The 16,630-nt window shown below is 41.7% G+C and overlaps 1 protein-coding gene across 2 annotated transcripts in view; it reads right to left on the bottom strand.

Annotated features, from left to right (window-relative positions):
• SCAF4 (SR-related CTD associated factor 4) overlaps nucleotides 1–13,272 on the bottom strand; it is a 46,588-nt gene extending 33,316 nt beyond the window's left edge. For both annotated transcript variants that reach the window (XM_042866545.1, XM_042866546.1), the window contains exons 1-3: nucleotides 13,166–13,272; nucleotides 1,537–1,620; nucleotides 876–920 (exon numbers count right to left, since the gene is read on the bottom strand). In XM_042866545.1, the coding sequence (XP_042722479.1) occupies nucleotides 876–920; nucleotides 1,537–1,620; nucleotides 13,166–13,195 (159 nt within the window). In that variant the 5' untranslated portion in view covers nucleotides 13,196–13,272. The remainder of the gene's footprint in view (nucleotides 1–875; nucleotides 921–1,536; nucleotides 1,621–13,165) is intronic.
• Between the last annotated feature and the right edge of the window lie 3,358 nt (nucleotides 13,273–16,630).

Genomic DNA, 16,630 nt, shown 5'->3' with positions numbered 1-16,630 from the left:
TTATGGTTGTGTGTGTGTACAGCAAAATAAGTATATCACACATATATAAAATACAATTTTTATATACACATATATAATAGCTGTTATCCTTTCTCCCTTCTTCCTTGTTTCCATCTTACTACACCGTTTTTATATCAACTCTTGAGTTCAACTTTTTTTTTTTTTTTTTCCAGTTCTCTCCTCCATCCCACTGGGAAAGAGGGGAGTGAGTAGATAAATAACAGCATGGTGCTGAACCACCTGCTGGGTTCAAAGAATCACAGAATTGCTCAGCTTGGAAGGGATCTCAAGGACCATGAATCTTCAACCCTCCCACCACAGGCAGGGCCACCAACCTCCCAATTTAATACTAGACCAGTTCAATCACAACGACAATTTCCTCAGAAATGGCCACAAGTTGTACCAGAGGAGGTTTAGGTTAGACATAAGGAAGAACTTTTTCTCTCATAGTGGTCAGGCACTGGAATGGCTGCCCAGGGAGGCGGTGGAGTCGCCATCCCTGGCAGTGTTCAAGAGGCGTCTGGATGAGGAGCTGCGAGATGTGGTTTAGAGCTTGTGGTAGCAGTGGTCATGGGAGGATGGTTGGACCACATGATCCTATAGGTCCTTTCCAACCTTGTGATTCTGTGACATTGAAAACCAGTCTGAACATCAACAACACTAGGAAACTACATAGGGGGGAATTTTACACTTTTTTTTTTCCTGACCCTTCCTAACACAGTACGAAAAGTTCAAATAGGAAGATTATCAGGATTTTATCAAAAAGATCAAAATACATACAGTCTTAACAAAACAGTACTTCAGTCTCTGAACAACACCAGCAGTAACATATTCACATAAGTATTTTTTAATGTGTTTTTTTTTTTTTTAATTACCTTTTTGATGAACTTCTCTACAATCTGGACAACGTGTTTGTAGAGCTGCAAAAGAAATACATAAATCCATTTATCATCAACTTAACAATGATATCATGTTACAAGTTTTTCTTAACTCTTAATGCTTATGACCACATAGTATGGACTACTCACAAAATATTGTAGTCATAATCAAGAAAGAAGCATATTAGCATTTATCAAGATGTACAGCAATGGAGAAAAAGATGTCATGGGTAGAGCAGACAGACACAAGCCATCCTTTCTGTCAGGAGTGCTTCCATGCGTACAGAAAACATACTGCTGTTAGAGCATTAGTGAGAACTTTCTGGATTTACTTTATAAGCAATTTCAGTAGGTATTAATATGTTATGATGCAGCTGCACGCTGCAATGCTTAAAATTTTATTACACAGAAATCATAACACCATAGTGGGTGGCATTAAAAAGCAGTAATTGAAAAAACGAAGCTGGCATTATGCTACCAGTCTAAAACCACAAGCTGATGTTCACCACCCACTTGTTCCTAAATAACATTCTTAATGCCAACTAAAATAAAACATCCATGAAGCTAAGACTGGAAAACCCATAGTGCACTTACTTGGAATCAAAATAATAAAAGATTGCTAGTGTTACAGTTTCGTTTTTCTTCTGCTGTACTTTACCTTGATAGCTTTAATGGCGGCTTTTGTGATGAGAATCATTTTTGCTCGGGAAATAGGAGGTTTCATCTCCATCAGTGAAAAGAGCTGAACAGAAACAAAAAAAGAAACCACAAAAAACATATCAAAAACATATTCTGATGGTTAAGTAGTTAACCAAAAAGACAACATTTCAGACAAATGACCGACAGCAGAAGTTCTGCACTACGCATCGCTATGATGCTAACTGGCCCTGAAACAAAGGAACTACCAAGCAGATCTTTCTGGGCAAAGTTCAGAGCTGTTTTCCTTGTGAACTAACACATACGCAGCAATTTACAAGACTGTGATAAGACTTCTGTCTATGTTTTATTTGTTTCTAAAAACAAGTATTTAATTTAGGGTGCAAGAACTGTTTCACAAAAATAAATACATACAGCAGAATTAACTGTACCTTGACTTAAAGTAGCCCAAATACTACCTTAAGAAACAGAAATGTTAGGACATCCTTACAGACTGACACAATCCCTTCACCTTATTTGCCTAAAAATATGCCAACTTTCACCCATCAAGACAATCAAATCAGCACTAAGTTTCCAAATTATCCTGCTATATATAAATGTTGCAAATGTCTTTAATGGAGACATTTGGCTTCCTACAAACATATCACATTACTATTAAATCTAATTGCAGCAACTGCTGTGGAGAATCCTCTGCACCCTTCTCCAAACTCATACTACCAAGTGGAAAAATCATTTCATCAAGAACAAAGCTTTCAGAAGTGACCAGTCTTTACAGATGACAATGTGAACCTGACTTGACTTACAAAAATTTAAGTACAGCCCAGGTACTCTGTATCAAAAAGCTGCAATCGTACAAAAAGTTGAGTGTCTTGAGCTCAGTTAAGATCACTAAGCACAAAAAAAAAAAAAAGAGGGAACTGAAGTACTACATTTAAATGCAAATTATTGGTTTTTTAAAGTGTGAATTCACAGCACATGCTATATTCAAAACAGATACAGTACACGTAGGGTATAGATCTCTTTATATCCGTGAGTGGAACTGCAAACAAACTATGTTCACAAACAGCATCAGCACGACTTTTGTCTCACGTGAGGAATTCTATCGCAAAGTGGTTTCACAGCGTTTTGAATCTAGGCACTGAGAAGTCACACCACTGTTTTCCAGTATTAACCACGATCCTGAAAAGTACGTACTAAATTCACACTTCAGAAACTGACACAAACTAAAACTGGAACCACAATTCACGTTGGCTTGTCAAAACAGTTTTCTCCAATCCTCTTCCCATCTTCCAGGCAGAAATAGAAGCCCAAGATGTTCCAGTACTATTCTGTAAAGCCTCCTTCCATATCACACCTCAAAGTCAGGTGCTCTGCTCCACTGAATACTATTCTCTATTCTTCCCATAAACTTAACTTGCCATTTGAATTGTGACAGTAAAGACAAACTAAAGCCCTTGAGTATTAGCCAAAAATGTAATAAATTATCCACCACAAAACAAAGCAGAGAATAAAAGTATCTCCATTTGACAGTATAATGGAAGGCATAAAGTCATTTAGAAATTAATATTTTTTTCTATGAGTTTAAAGCTCCTAGATGTTTTGGAAGTGACCAACTTACCCAGATGTGCCTGTTGTCTCAATTAAGTAAAAAAAAAAAAAAGTAGGTATGCTTATGCAGAGGATAAAAAACGTTATAGCCTACTATTTGAAGGCAAGTGAAGTGTTAATAAAGCATTCAGCAAACCAAAATGTGAGCCTTAGACTAATAAAGGCCAAATCAAGAATCAAACAAACAAGAACAACCCTATTTTCATTCCAGGAGATAGAAACGAAGAAAAATTGTCCTTCAAGAGAGTGATATCCAGGTAACCTTTCCAACACCAAGTTGAGATGATGACTTTTCATTATAATCTCCAAAATAGTACCGGTGCCATATATTTGATTTTTAAGTCATTCAAACCATCAGACATACACCAGCTGTGCCTATGAGTCAACTTGTTCTTTCAAAAAGGTGAGTTCAATTCTGAATTATTTCTGTAGAACGAGTGCAATGACTCACGATAGACAAAGTCAACACTAACATTAAAACTAAGGAAAACCTGTTTTGAGATGTAATGGAAGAAAAAAAACAAAACAAACAAACACAGTACCCACAAATACGACACCAAAAGGCTTCAAACATGAGGAGGAGCATGCAAAAAGGATCCAGCCTTATAAGACAGATACTCCATGCCCTTAGCAGGACACACCAGAAAGCAACTGGCACTGCAAATAAAGCAGTCAGTGTGAAGCAGCACTTCAGCAACACAATGGGTGAGAAGGAGAGAAACAGGAAACCGAGGAGCTCACAGCAAGAGAGATAACAAGAAGTTACAGACAAAAAAGAAAAAAAAGGAGGTGCCTGAAAATGTATCCCAAGAGTGATGTAACAACTGAGGAAAAAAAATACAAGGGAAGCAAAAGGGCTGGAGGGCAAGAAGAAGGGAAATAAGCTAGATGAAGTAGCCAAGGAGGATGCAATAAAGAATATGGTAGCTTGAAGAAGTCATTAATTAAAGAACATGAGAGGCTGGGTCTGAGGCTAACAAGACAGGAATAAACAGGAGCTTGGGAAGAACAGAACTGAGCAGATGACTATAAATTGTTCATTTGCTGCTATAGACAGCACTCTGGGCAACAGCAACAAAAACAGAATAAAAGCAATGAGGTTTTCAGTACATGCAGATATTGCCAGAGTGCAACTCAGGAGGATCAACTACAGCTGAAACATCCATGAAGTAAGATGAAAATATTTCCATGTATAAATATACACGCATCCATGAACAAATATCCTGCCCTCTCTCCACACTCACTCCGCTGCTACCCTTTTGAATAGCACACCAAAACTCTGTACCCTTTTTAGATTCTCCTGAGATTTTACAACACCAAATGACTATTTTAAAGCTGATTTTTATTAAATTCTTATTATTGTAGTTACACATGTCAAAACCATGTTGAAAAGAAGAGTAAGTCTAAAATACAATGTTAATAATTCCTTGCGAAGTTTCACTGCTAGAAGGGGAAATCATGAGATACACAGGTGTTGCACTGAACATCTGCATGCATTCAACTAGACCCTGATCCTATTGCATTCATTTCCCAAACCAATATACGCCAGAAAAGTCTGCTTTCAGAGGAGCATTATTCCCATGTTACTGAGATACCCAGTTCCTCTAAGAGCACTACCATCAGTTCAAAAGGCAACCCAGATGTAAAAGCTTAGTTTGAGAGCATTTCCAGCATGCTGTATGGAACATCCTGCCCTGTAAAGCTTATAACCGGTTGGGAAACGTCAACCAACCGTAACTATATATTTGGAGAAAAGAAACAGCTCAGAGTTGCTTCCCACCTTCCTCTCCTGTACAACGATGCTGCTGTCTAAAAAAGCAAGCAGGGGCTACTGCTCCCCATCTCATTCATCTGGCGCTCAGAACCACACACAGTACCTCATTCCCTAGGGTGGGGAGCACCATGGGGCAAGAGAAGGCAAAGAAATCAAGTGAAACCTCACAACGCAACAATGAGTGAGTCCTAGGATTATTCAAGACTTGTACCTTTATTTATGTTTGATAATTTCAGTAGTTCAGGAAGAGATGTCTCTTGCTGTCTGTGCGGATCTTTTCATACACAAGGGAAAACTAATCACCTTACCTGCTGAAAGCAGCAGAAAAAAACACACTGTTTTTCACAAGCTCTGGCTTAGGAGAGCTTAAGAATTTTCAAACACTCCTGGAACCTCCCTCTCTGTAATTGACAGTTTAAATGCTATGGCAGCACCACATTTTCCAAAAGGATCTTTTCTTCCTTGCTCTGTACCAACCCAGGTACTACAAAAAAAAAATAGTACTGAAGAACCTACTAAACTCAAATCACAATACAAAATATTCAGTGAATAGACCTGCATTCTTCTTGTAAGAGTCTGGAATTGCAGGATACCTCTGAAGTCAAGAATCTCAAAGAGAGGAGAATCACTCACCCATTTTCAGGCTAATAAATGCAACTAAATAACAAAATTGAAATGGTCCTTAACCCTTACTAGTCATCAAATGCGAGACTAACAGTACTACATGCTATTTAATGAGCAAGTAACCATCCCCAACGATCAATGTAAAACACTGAAGTACTACAGAAAACACACAATAGTAGATAACTGAGGGAATTAACAGTCTTCCAATTCAAACTGTAGCACCTTTTCAGTCCATACCAAAGTCCTGTGTGAGGTGGGTAATGGGAAAAGGAACTGGATGATGACCTTTAGTATTTAGTCTTCAAAAAAAACCATTTTATTCATTTCTGCCTTCCTCCAATTCATGCTCTTTAAAGGTCTACAGAGAGGGTCTTTAAGGGTTTACAGAGAGAGTGGTGAGGTGCTGCACAGGCTGCCCAGAGAGGCTGTGGATGCCCCGTCCCTGGAGGTGTTCAAGGCCAGGTTGGATGGGGCCCTGGGCAGCCTGGTCTAGTGTCAAATAGGGAGGTTGGTGGCCCTGCATGTGGCAGGGGGGTTGGAGATTCATGTTCCTTGACATCCTTTCCAACCCTGGCCATTCTGTGATTCTGTCTATTTTACACAGAAACAGAAATGATGTTTTGAAGCAAAGGAAAGAATGGCTATTTTTAAGTTTACTCATAGCCTTACCTCAGAACCCTAAAGAAAGCACATGTGGGCACAGAATGTCTTTCTCTTGTTAGGAAAAAGAGAAAGATGAGATGTGGGAATGCTATCAGCTTTATTTTATTACTAAGTTTATTAAAAGAAAAGCAAAATCATGCAGTAACATTGCATGAAAGAAGAGAGCAAAGAGACATCTGAAGGGACAAGAGGTCCTGCAGAATTATTTAGATAGACTCGGGCACCAGGCACAGAGCAACAACAGGAAGTTCAGGACAGGAAAATGCTGGGTCCTACATGAGGGAACGATAGTGGACACAGGCACAGACTGGGAGATGAGCGGCTGGAGCAAGTCAGCAGAGGTAGACCTGGGAGTGCTGGTAAGAGCAGGCTCAGCACAAGCCAGCAGCATGCTCTGGCTGCCAAGAGGACAAATTGTACCCTGGGGTGCATGAAGCACAGCACAGCCAGCTGAAGAAGTGATTCTCCCCCTATATTTAACATTGTTGTGGCCTCACTTAAATACTGCGTGCAGTTCTGGGCTCCACAATAGAAGAAGGTACTTGAATGCATCCAGGGGAGGGCAACAGCTGGTAAATAGGGCCTGAAGGCATGTCCTGTGAAGAGAGGCCGAGGGTGCTTGGGCTGTCCAGTCTGGAGAAGAGGAGGTTAAGAGGCAACCCCACTGCTCTCCGCAGCAACACGAGCAGAAGAAGTGAAGAGGGAAGCAACAATCTCTTTGTCCTGGTCACCAGTGGCCAGACACCCGGGAATGGTACAAAGCTGTTCAACGGGAGCCTCAACTTGACGTTACAGAAATGCCTTTACTATGACAGTGGCCAGACACTGGAACAGGCTTCCCAGAGAGGTGGTTGATGCCCCATGGCTGAGAGCATTAAAGACGCATTTCAGTAATTCCGCCAATATCTTTTGAGTAGTCCTGAAGTGGTCAGGCAGTTCTACTTGATTTTTGTAGTTATCTCTGACTGGACTATTTCATTATACTCTAAGGCAATCAGAAAAAGAAAATACTTTCAAAAACTGAAACTACTAGGAAAGAATGGAGACAGTGACATCCCACAAGACTAATCTCATTGCACAGAAGGAAAAAGATTGGGCTTATGACCTTTTCCTGTGTCTTGTACTTGACATACAAAGCAATGAACTGACTTTGCTGGCTTTGCTCTCCTGCTTAAGCCTCTTGTGCTATAAAGTGATCTCTATTGGCAAGTAGAGAGATATGGCTGTTTTATATACTCATTAAATAAAATCCACTGAAAAGGAACAGCACTGATGCATAACATACTGAAAGAAAAGCAGTGTTTAGTAGGCATCAAGCACTCAGGTCATTGTTACAATACCCTCATTCAATCTTCTCTCCACAATTTTCATGGAGTAGTCTAACAATACCTTAACAATTTCAGGAAGTCTCTTGTGCCCAACATTTATTTGAGCAAGGCTTCATATACGCAAATGAAACAGCCAATATTCTGTATATTCGCTTCTTTTTTAATACATTTACGCATAAGAGAAAAGCCAAACTGCAAACCACTTACATACGTATCATTGCAGTAATTTGTTCATGTACCTAAAGAAAAAAAGGAGGAAAGGAAGACAGAAGGTATGACTATGACGTACCAACAGCGTGCTGCTCTGTTAACAAAGCATCTTACTACTTTTAATACTATAATACTATTCATACTATTTCATGACCAGATTTTTAAGACAGATGTCTAAAAAAAATAAAATGCATACGAGTAAAAGAAAACTGTTAAAATATATTTTCCTTCCCCAGTAAAACTCACTGCTTCCTTTCTTCTTTTAGATCTCCACTCTTTCTTGATATGCAAGGAAAGGAAGGAAGCCAATAATATGTACCAAACTTCTGTTGCTAAGACTAACATTGATTATCAACTGTGAAACACACCAAGTATTAGGTGCTGCAAAAGATCGCCACCAAAACTCATGGCTGCCAGACTCTACTCTTTGGAAAACACATTGAGATTTCAGTTCAATCAGATACAAAAAGAGTACTTGATCCTCTAAGCCATTTCCGAGGCCTATAAAGACCCCTCACAAATCCAGAATCACTAGGGAGAAAAACCTTTACCAAGAACAAATTAAAATGACAGCACAAAAGCACACAGATCAGAATTTTGTTTCCAATGCCAATGTTTTTGGAACTCATCTGCCTCTTAGGGTCAGTGCTATACTCATGAGTCCAGCAGAAAAGCTTCCTACCACGAATCTCTAATAAGACACCACAGCTATCCACATTCCTGGGAACAGTTCAGTCTAGAAGAAACACAGTTTTCTCACTATCACAATGATGATGACCCGTTAATTAATGGGAACACAGCAATAAAGCAACTTCTGTCCCAAAAGAGCTCACGCTACTTCTGCAATTTCAGTCTTCATCGTGGAATAAAGAAATACTAAATTCAGTCTGAAACTCCAGCAGCACTCTCTTACCCTTCTCTACATCACCCAAACACTATTAGAGCTGCTGCTTGAGCAACTCTCCTAGGACACGTGAGAGGCAGCACTCACTTAAAAGCACACCCTCACAGTGCCTCCTGGGATGTATTTTAGGCATCTGCAACCAGTTTCACTGTTTTCTTAAGGAGATGAAGGGTACCAATATGCATAGAGATTGCAATGCGCCTTTCGTCTGACCACAGGCATCGCTGTTGTGTTCTTGTTGTTTTGCCATACAGCAGAGAGAATCCAACTGAGGAAACTCAGGAGTTTTGGTGAGTTGTCGAAGAACTGCTGTGAAGGATATCCTGCTAACCTCTATTTATAGGTCTTGTAGTGGGAAGGGGAAGTGAAGGGAACAGAAAATACAGGTTACCCGTTTCCTTTATCAAAAACTCTGAATGCCACTCTCTCTACAGGTTATGAAACTTGCTGGCAACAACAAAACAACAAAGAGAAGAACTGAGAGTTCAGGGGATGGATGGTAAGAAGACGGCTCTAAAAGTAATGCCTCCCATTTCACTTTGTTGGTCCACAACATCAGAGGCAGATGGTGGTGCTGTGGCAGTAGGGGTTGAACTTTCCTGACAATATTCTGTTGCACTTTGCCACCGTGCGGCAGACGGCAGCAAAGGGGCAGTCTGACAAAGTTATAGCTAACATGCAGGGGTATGCGAAGTAACGGTGTGTTATTGAATTTCTCCACGTGGAAAAAAATGGCATCCAATGACATTCATGAATGCTTGCTGAATGTTTCTGGAGACCAAACAGTGGATGTGAGTGCAGTGAGGTATGAGTGGTGCATCTCAGCAGTGGTGACAGCAACACTGGCTCATCTCCACTGGTTTTTGTATGGTTTTGCTTTTTAGAAGCGTGACATGCGGGCTCTTGCCCACCACTGGCAAAAAAAAAGCATAGCTAAGCATGGTGACAGCTTAGAGTATAGTTCGGCAGCTAAGAATTTGCTCTATCGAATAGTGCTATTGTGCTGTACCTGTTGTAGTTTCCATGAAAATAAATGAGGTGTCACTTTCAGAGCAACCTACATAATGCAGCATGCAAAATGTAGTCTACTGTTAGTAAAAGTCAGCTATAGAAAAAACACAACTGATTGGTACACCCAATATGGATACACGGTAAGAAGGAAGCTGCAGCTGTAACTTTAAATAAACAGCCCACAAAATATCTATTTGTGATCTAGGGAGACTGAAGTGAGATATCAACTGTTTTAGTGATACAGATTATCTATTGCCAACCTGAGACACATGATTAAATTAATATGCTGCATTACTCAATAGAAAGGTAAGATTACAAAACAGCAAACTCAATTGTTTCCACTTCCAGACAGACTGAAGAAATCCTCATTTCTGGTCCCAAGCTTTTATAACCCTTAGCTATCTCCTAGATTTTTCAGGTTAACAAAAAGAAAATATATCTTCCCTAAATTAAAACTTGACAAGGTTTAAAAACTTTAATAATTATTGTAAACTTGTGGGGTATTTTTCTTCTGGAATAATATTTACTGCCTTTCTTAAAGACACATCAAAGTTTTGCACCATTATCAAATTACCTTTTGTGATTTATTTACACTGTACTGTTAATGTAACAAACCAAATACACCAAACAATACACAAATTGTAAGCCCTTCCCCCAAGATACAATTTGAAATAATTTCCGCAGGGAAAATATAGTATATCACGTAAGTGTCAAATCCTACATATCCAGTTGGAAATATCTGCTCAGAGTGCAGCTGGATAAAAATAAAGCAGTAAATATGTTTGGTGAATACAGAAAAGATCCATGCCTGCTCCTTTAGAAAAACAAGAATTTTAAAGAGGCACATTTACTAATAAACCTGCATTCAAAATATAGGTATAAAATCCGGACTTAAAGGAGCGGGCAACACAGTCAAACATGATCAGTTATGCAACTCATCCAAGTACCACCCGTCACCAGAGCCAAACTAATCTAAGTGGTCCTCCATAGCCTGCCACAATTGCTAAGTAGAACATGCTAGCTCAGACCTCTATATTTAAGTCTCACCTCCCAATTCAGATGGGCAGTTAAGTACTTATCACAACTAGCTGACAGGCAGGAACTTGTTACTTCACTGCAACATGATCACATACAGTCAGAATCCATAGGTCAAAACTGGAAATCCCAAATGATCATACTGTCACCTGAGGCAGCAAGTCGTGTTCCTTGTACAAGTAAATGGCTGAGCAAATGACAGCTGCAACCTCCACACGAGAAGAGACAGCGAAGCTCCGGCATATATGGAAAGCCCAGAACAAAACTTATGGCTGCCAAAGTTAGAGTTACCATTATAAAACCCCAGTTCTCTTTGTACAGTAGTATTGTACAACTGCCTGCCAGTACTTTGAGGAATTACTGACCAAAAGGGTAGATTGGGATAACCCTAATCTTCCTTGCTGAAGCCATCTACTCTCAATAAAACTATTATCTATTCAATCAGCAGATGCTGGCACCTCTGTAGTCCTTAACACCTCTATGCATTTTAAGACAATCTTAAGGACAAGATGAGCTCTCACACAGTCATCAGCCTGCCCTACGCCCACTATTCTGTGAATAACAGAACCATTTCACACACGGTGTCAATTTCTCCACTCTCCCTGTGAAAGACCAGAAACAAGAATGATACATGACTGTAAACCTTCCCCTCCTCAAAAAAGTTGAGGTGTTTCAAAGCTTATTTTAATATGCATTGAGTTTTGTGCACAGATTCAGGCAACACGCTTTTTACAGCTAACAGGTTAACAACTCTATGTTTCTAACTGATATCATATGTACACCTTCTAAGGACCACACAGTAATGACATGTATCCTAAACCTAACAACATGCTAACTTTAAGCAGTCCCAGGGAACTACTCACAGGTACAAATGATCACAGAACAGGGGTTTCAGCAATTAGATTTCTTCCCCGTAACTCATGCTCAAATGAAATCCAGTGGTTTAATGTGCTTCTGCTTACAGTCACCAGAATTTCAAGCAGTATTTCTGAACGCATCAAACAAAAGAATTATGCTTTTACTACACCTGAGTAGATATACATCCCAGAGGAAGTGGCACCGAGACACATCTATTTCTGAAACTAAGGTTAGTCACAGAATGCTCTAAAGTCACACATACTTTCAGCACCAGATCAGCAAAAAGTGTTGGTTTTTTGCTAAGCAATCAATGTCTGTACAATTAAGTGTATCGGGTAGCAACACCTTGAAGTAAACCAAGTAGAAATTCTAGTAGATGACTGCTTTTTATATTTATTTAGACAGATAAGAATATTTCTGCGTTAAAATCGAAACATAGAATGTGCTGTTGTATTCTTAAGTATTTGGGGAGATTGTTTAGTACCCTTTCACAGGTCTGGTTCAAAACAATGTAACATGCACTCATAACAGACACAAATAAAAGAAGAAAAAGATCACCCTTAACAGGACGGATACAGTCTCTCACTTTGAACTTTTGGGTTTTTTTTTTTTAAGGAAGCACAGATTTTCAGTTGTGCACGCGCGACAAGCAGTTGCAGGGAGTGAACTTTACACAGCATGACTTCATCACAGGAGAGCAGCCTGCCATTTTTCCTTTCTGCTCAGCAAACGTGCACAGCAACCTTCAAAATGCATTAAACACGCCAGAATAGGTTCTGGCTTAGTTTTTAAATGATTATCCGTAATGAAAGAATGAATGTTCTACAACCTGTATGTGACCTGAAAAATCATTAAACAGAACTCAGTGTAAGAACCATTTCGAGCCACGTGTCAAAAACTTTATAAAATACAAGTTGGATATTTATTTTTCAAAACACGATGCAAAAAAAGCAGCCGTTGTCCATCTCGTTTCAAATCCTTATTGGCTGATCAAGAGCTCAGAAGAAAGGAGGGCCTCCCTGTGTGCCAGGAGCCGGACACCCACCCCTCTCCCACCTGCCTATGACTGGGTAGGTACAGCGGTAGGGTTAACGCCGGACGGCTCCTCCAGCCCCAGCCCCAGCCCCACACAGCCGTGCACCCTCGCTCCGTACCCTCTCTCCGTCCAACGTACCGCCTCTCCCACTCGTCGCCGTTCACATGGCAGCGCCCCGCGCTGCCAAACGCGTCTCTCATTCCCTTCCCCCTTCCTTCCCAGCCACCGGCCCGCTCCGGGCACGCCTCGCTACAAGGCTCCCGGGACGAGGAAGCTACCGGGGAGGCTGATAGCAGCCCCAGTTCCCCCACACACACCCCGCTCGGCCCGCGTTCTAGGCCGTTGCAACCGTCGAGCCCCCGCCGCCTCCATCTTCCCGAGGAGCCTCGCCGTGCCCCCCGCCCCAGGCAGGCCCCGTGCCGCAGGCCGAGGCAGGCCCGAGCCTTTCCCCAGCGTAGGCCTCCGCGCCGGGCCCGCGCGGCCCACAGCCGGAAACAGAGTGCTAGGGGCGGGGTGAGGCGACGGCGGCCGCCGTGACCCCTCGGCGCCCGCGGTCCCCCCGCCGCCCCGCGTTCCCACCTCCTGGTTGAAGGCGTTCACGGCCTCCATGTTGGCGGCGGCTGAGGCGGGCGTCCGCGCGGGGGAGGGGCGGCTCGGTACCGCTCAGGGGCCGCGCGCGGACATGGCCGTTTGGCGGCGACGGCCGGGGCCGACGCTCTCTCCTCTCCCTGCCCGCCTCGCTTTCTCGCTGGCCGCGGCGTCTCGCTGGCAGGACCGCGGCGCGGGCAGGCAGGCCGTCTCTCCCAGTGGGATGGCGGAGCCCACGCCGCGCACAGCACCCTGGGATCGCGCAGGCCTCCCGGCCCCGCGCCACCCACAGGAGAGAACGGGGCGGGGGGGGAAACGCGCGCGACTGTGGCGTCACGTGACCCGGGCCGGGTGAGTCCCAGCGCCCCGCCATGTCAGCGCCGCCCCGCCCCCGGGGAGGGGAAATGGCGGCGCGTTGCGGGGCCGGGCGGTGATTTTCTCTCACCGCTTGGGCGAACTGGGAATCGTTGTAGGGGGGCTGCCGGGGCGCTGGGAGTTTGTGTTTGTGCGAAAAACGCGTTTATCCTGCAAAATGCGGGATTTCAAGGACGCTGACTGGCTGTGGCAACTATTAAAGAGGACGCCGTCACGTGCAATGTTTTGTTGTTCATGTCAAGTCAGGGATTTGAGGTTTCATGGAATCATGAAGGCTGGAAAAGACCTCTAAGATCGCCTACTCCAACCGTCAGCACATCTGCGCCGTAAACACTGACCATGTCCCTCGGTGCCAGTTTGCATAGTGCTGTAGGATAAGGTGTGTTCTAAACGTGCTTGTTGAACTTTTAGTTGTTTAACCCTGTTCTGGCATGTCAGCCAGGCAGTAAATGGGACAGGTGATACAGATGTCACAAAGCGTAGTTGGCTTTATTTACTGTTCTGCAAGTGGACTGAGCCTTGTATTTCAATTGTTAATCAAGTGCAAACGGCTTTCAAGGGTCTCCTCACCCCTCCTTCAATAGATGGTTGTCCAGAAGTTGCTCCTCTTTAAAAACAAGTCTTTTATAATTCCAGTTAAGGAAGCTGACACGGGAATAAGACCACTTGTTTCTCAGATTCTGACATGTGTAAAAAAGTGTTTGGGTACAGCTCTTACTCAGATAAATATTTAAAATAGGTTTTCCAAGCTAGAGAAGAATTGTCCCACTCTGCTCTGCGCTGATGCTACCTCACCTCGAACACTGTGTGCAGGTCTGGGTGCAACAATATAAGGACATGAAACTATGAGAGAGTGTCCAAAGGAAAGTTATGAAGATGGTGAAGAGTGGAGGAGAGGACGTGTGAGGAGTGGCTGAGGTCCCTTGATGTGCTCAGCCCAGAGCAGAGGAGGCTGTGGGGAAGTCTCATGGTTGGCCTGCAGCTTCTCACTAGGGGAACTGAGCTCTGCTCTCTGGTGACAGCAATGGGACCCAAGATTGCAGTAGTTGAGGAAGTTTTGGACAGCCCTCTCAGACATAGGGTTTGACATTTGGATTCTGTGTGGAGCCTGGAGTTGGACTTGATAGTACTTGTAGGTCTCTATCAACTCAGGATGTGCTATGATTCAATAATCTATGCCAAAGTAGAGAATAATAATAATAACTAATAATTTAAATATATATGTATATAAAGGAATGAAGCACTGTCTTGTCATTGTCTTTGCTGCATGGGATTTTTTCTTAATACCAGTTTCAACATAGTGAGTTACTTCATATATAGCTTTTGCTGCTATTCTTGATACACTGCTGTCCAAAAATTCACCAAAATCCAGGTAACTCATTCTGGCACCTGAAAAGTAGGAACAGCAAATGTAGAACTGAAATCTATGATGGGAGTTTGAAAACGTAAATCATCTCTGTCCGGTTTTTAGAGCAGCTGAAAAGATTTTTGAGACATAAGAATGAAGTGAGAAGCTCTTCAGCGCTTAGAAACAGGCTTAGAAACACTGACTGAATGAGATGGGACTTCCTAAACTGGCAAGTAATTTTCAAGTTGGAAACCTGTGTGTTAACTAGTGTTTCTGTAATGTCAACTGCTGCTGAGTAACTGACTTTTATGTTCCTTCAGTGTATAAACTTGGTAATATGAAGGTGTCTCTTCTCAACACCACGTTAGTAGTTTATGCAGAGCACAGAAAAATAAAACTTTTCCAGGACAGGAAAAGATCAAGTGGTTCTGGAAAATAACATTGAATTTTCTAGTTCTTTTGCCTATTAAAACTTCTGCTTACATTGCCTTTCACAGGATATCAGTAGAGGTTCTAGAGGTGACTCCTCTAAAACAGTGTTAAATAATTTCTAGCTTCCTTATTACTTTTTAGGCATTTGGCATTGTCTTACTATGTATCTTCTTTATAAAACACCTAGTTTTGTAGTGTGTTAGTAAATCAGACTTTGTGCATAATTAGCTTTTGTAATCTGCAGGGGAAACAGAGACTAGGTATACTTCAGTGTGTTTCAACGTTGTCTAGTACAAGCTCTGGTAGCTGCAGTGCCCTGAGCTGAATGTGCCTGCTGTGTTAGTCCTTACCTTGCTCCATGCTCATTCCATCACCAAACTAAAATCTATTGTGGTTTATCTATGCTATATCATAATCCCAGTTCTGCTTGCAGTACAGATAAATCCTTGGATTCTGTAGAAGTATCTTTGGCTCCTTTCATTTGCTGAGAGTGAAATTCGGATTACTTAGGGGCTGGATGTTAGGATTTGGGGGTAGGAAAGGGCAAAGCAGGTTAATTTGTCAGGGTTTAGACTTAGTCCAGTAAAAACCAGACTTACGGCTTTGTTGTTTGAAACAGATCTGCTTCACAGCGATAATATGCTTAGTAATTTTGAAGTAAAATTTACCATTGCTTTTATTATGAATACTTATAAAGACAAAGGAGACAATTCTGTAATCCCTTAATAAAAAAATACATTCTTGTGACCATGGTTTTGTCAGTTTTACACTTGTGGATACTTCAACTTACAGCAGGTTTATTATTTAAACTGCTTTTATAACAACAGTAGGCATTGTACAAATACATGGTGCATGATGCCTAGCATCATATTATATGTTTATACAGCATAAAGAATGATTTTTGCCTCAAGAACCATGCAATCAGACATGACTCACAGAGCATTTCATAGCACTGTTTATATAATATATGTTTTTGAATATTCTATATAATTCCATGCGTCTTATGTTTAGCAGTTTTGATTTGTGTTGATGCATGAGTTTAGTTATGTTCAGCTTACTCTTGTTTTTGACAGATGGGCAATAAATGTGCACAACAATGTTTGGAAATTGCTGTTGAGGACAAATTATGGTTGCTTGATGTGATGATTCTTTTTGTCTTTTGCACATAAATGTATTCAGATGGTGTCCTATTCAAGGTTGTTGATCTGAAATGTTTGGAATTCAGTATAGTCCTTGTTATTCTACACAAAAGGAAGTGCAAGTTTAACTGAATTTCAGTTAGCTTGAGAATTTGGAGTTTT

This window comes from Lagopus leucura, unplaced genomic scaffold (assembly GCF_019238085.1).
Source record: "Lagopus leucura isolate 7727_CA_CO unplaced genomic scaffold, USGS_WTPT01 Super-Scaffold_100001, whole genome shotgun sequence".
In the NCBI taxonomy this organism is placed as follows: Eukaryota; Metazoa; Chordata; class Aves; order Galliformes; family Phasianidae; genus Lagopus; species Lagopus leucura.
This window is presented reverse-complemented; position numbering and strand designations above follow the sequence as displayed.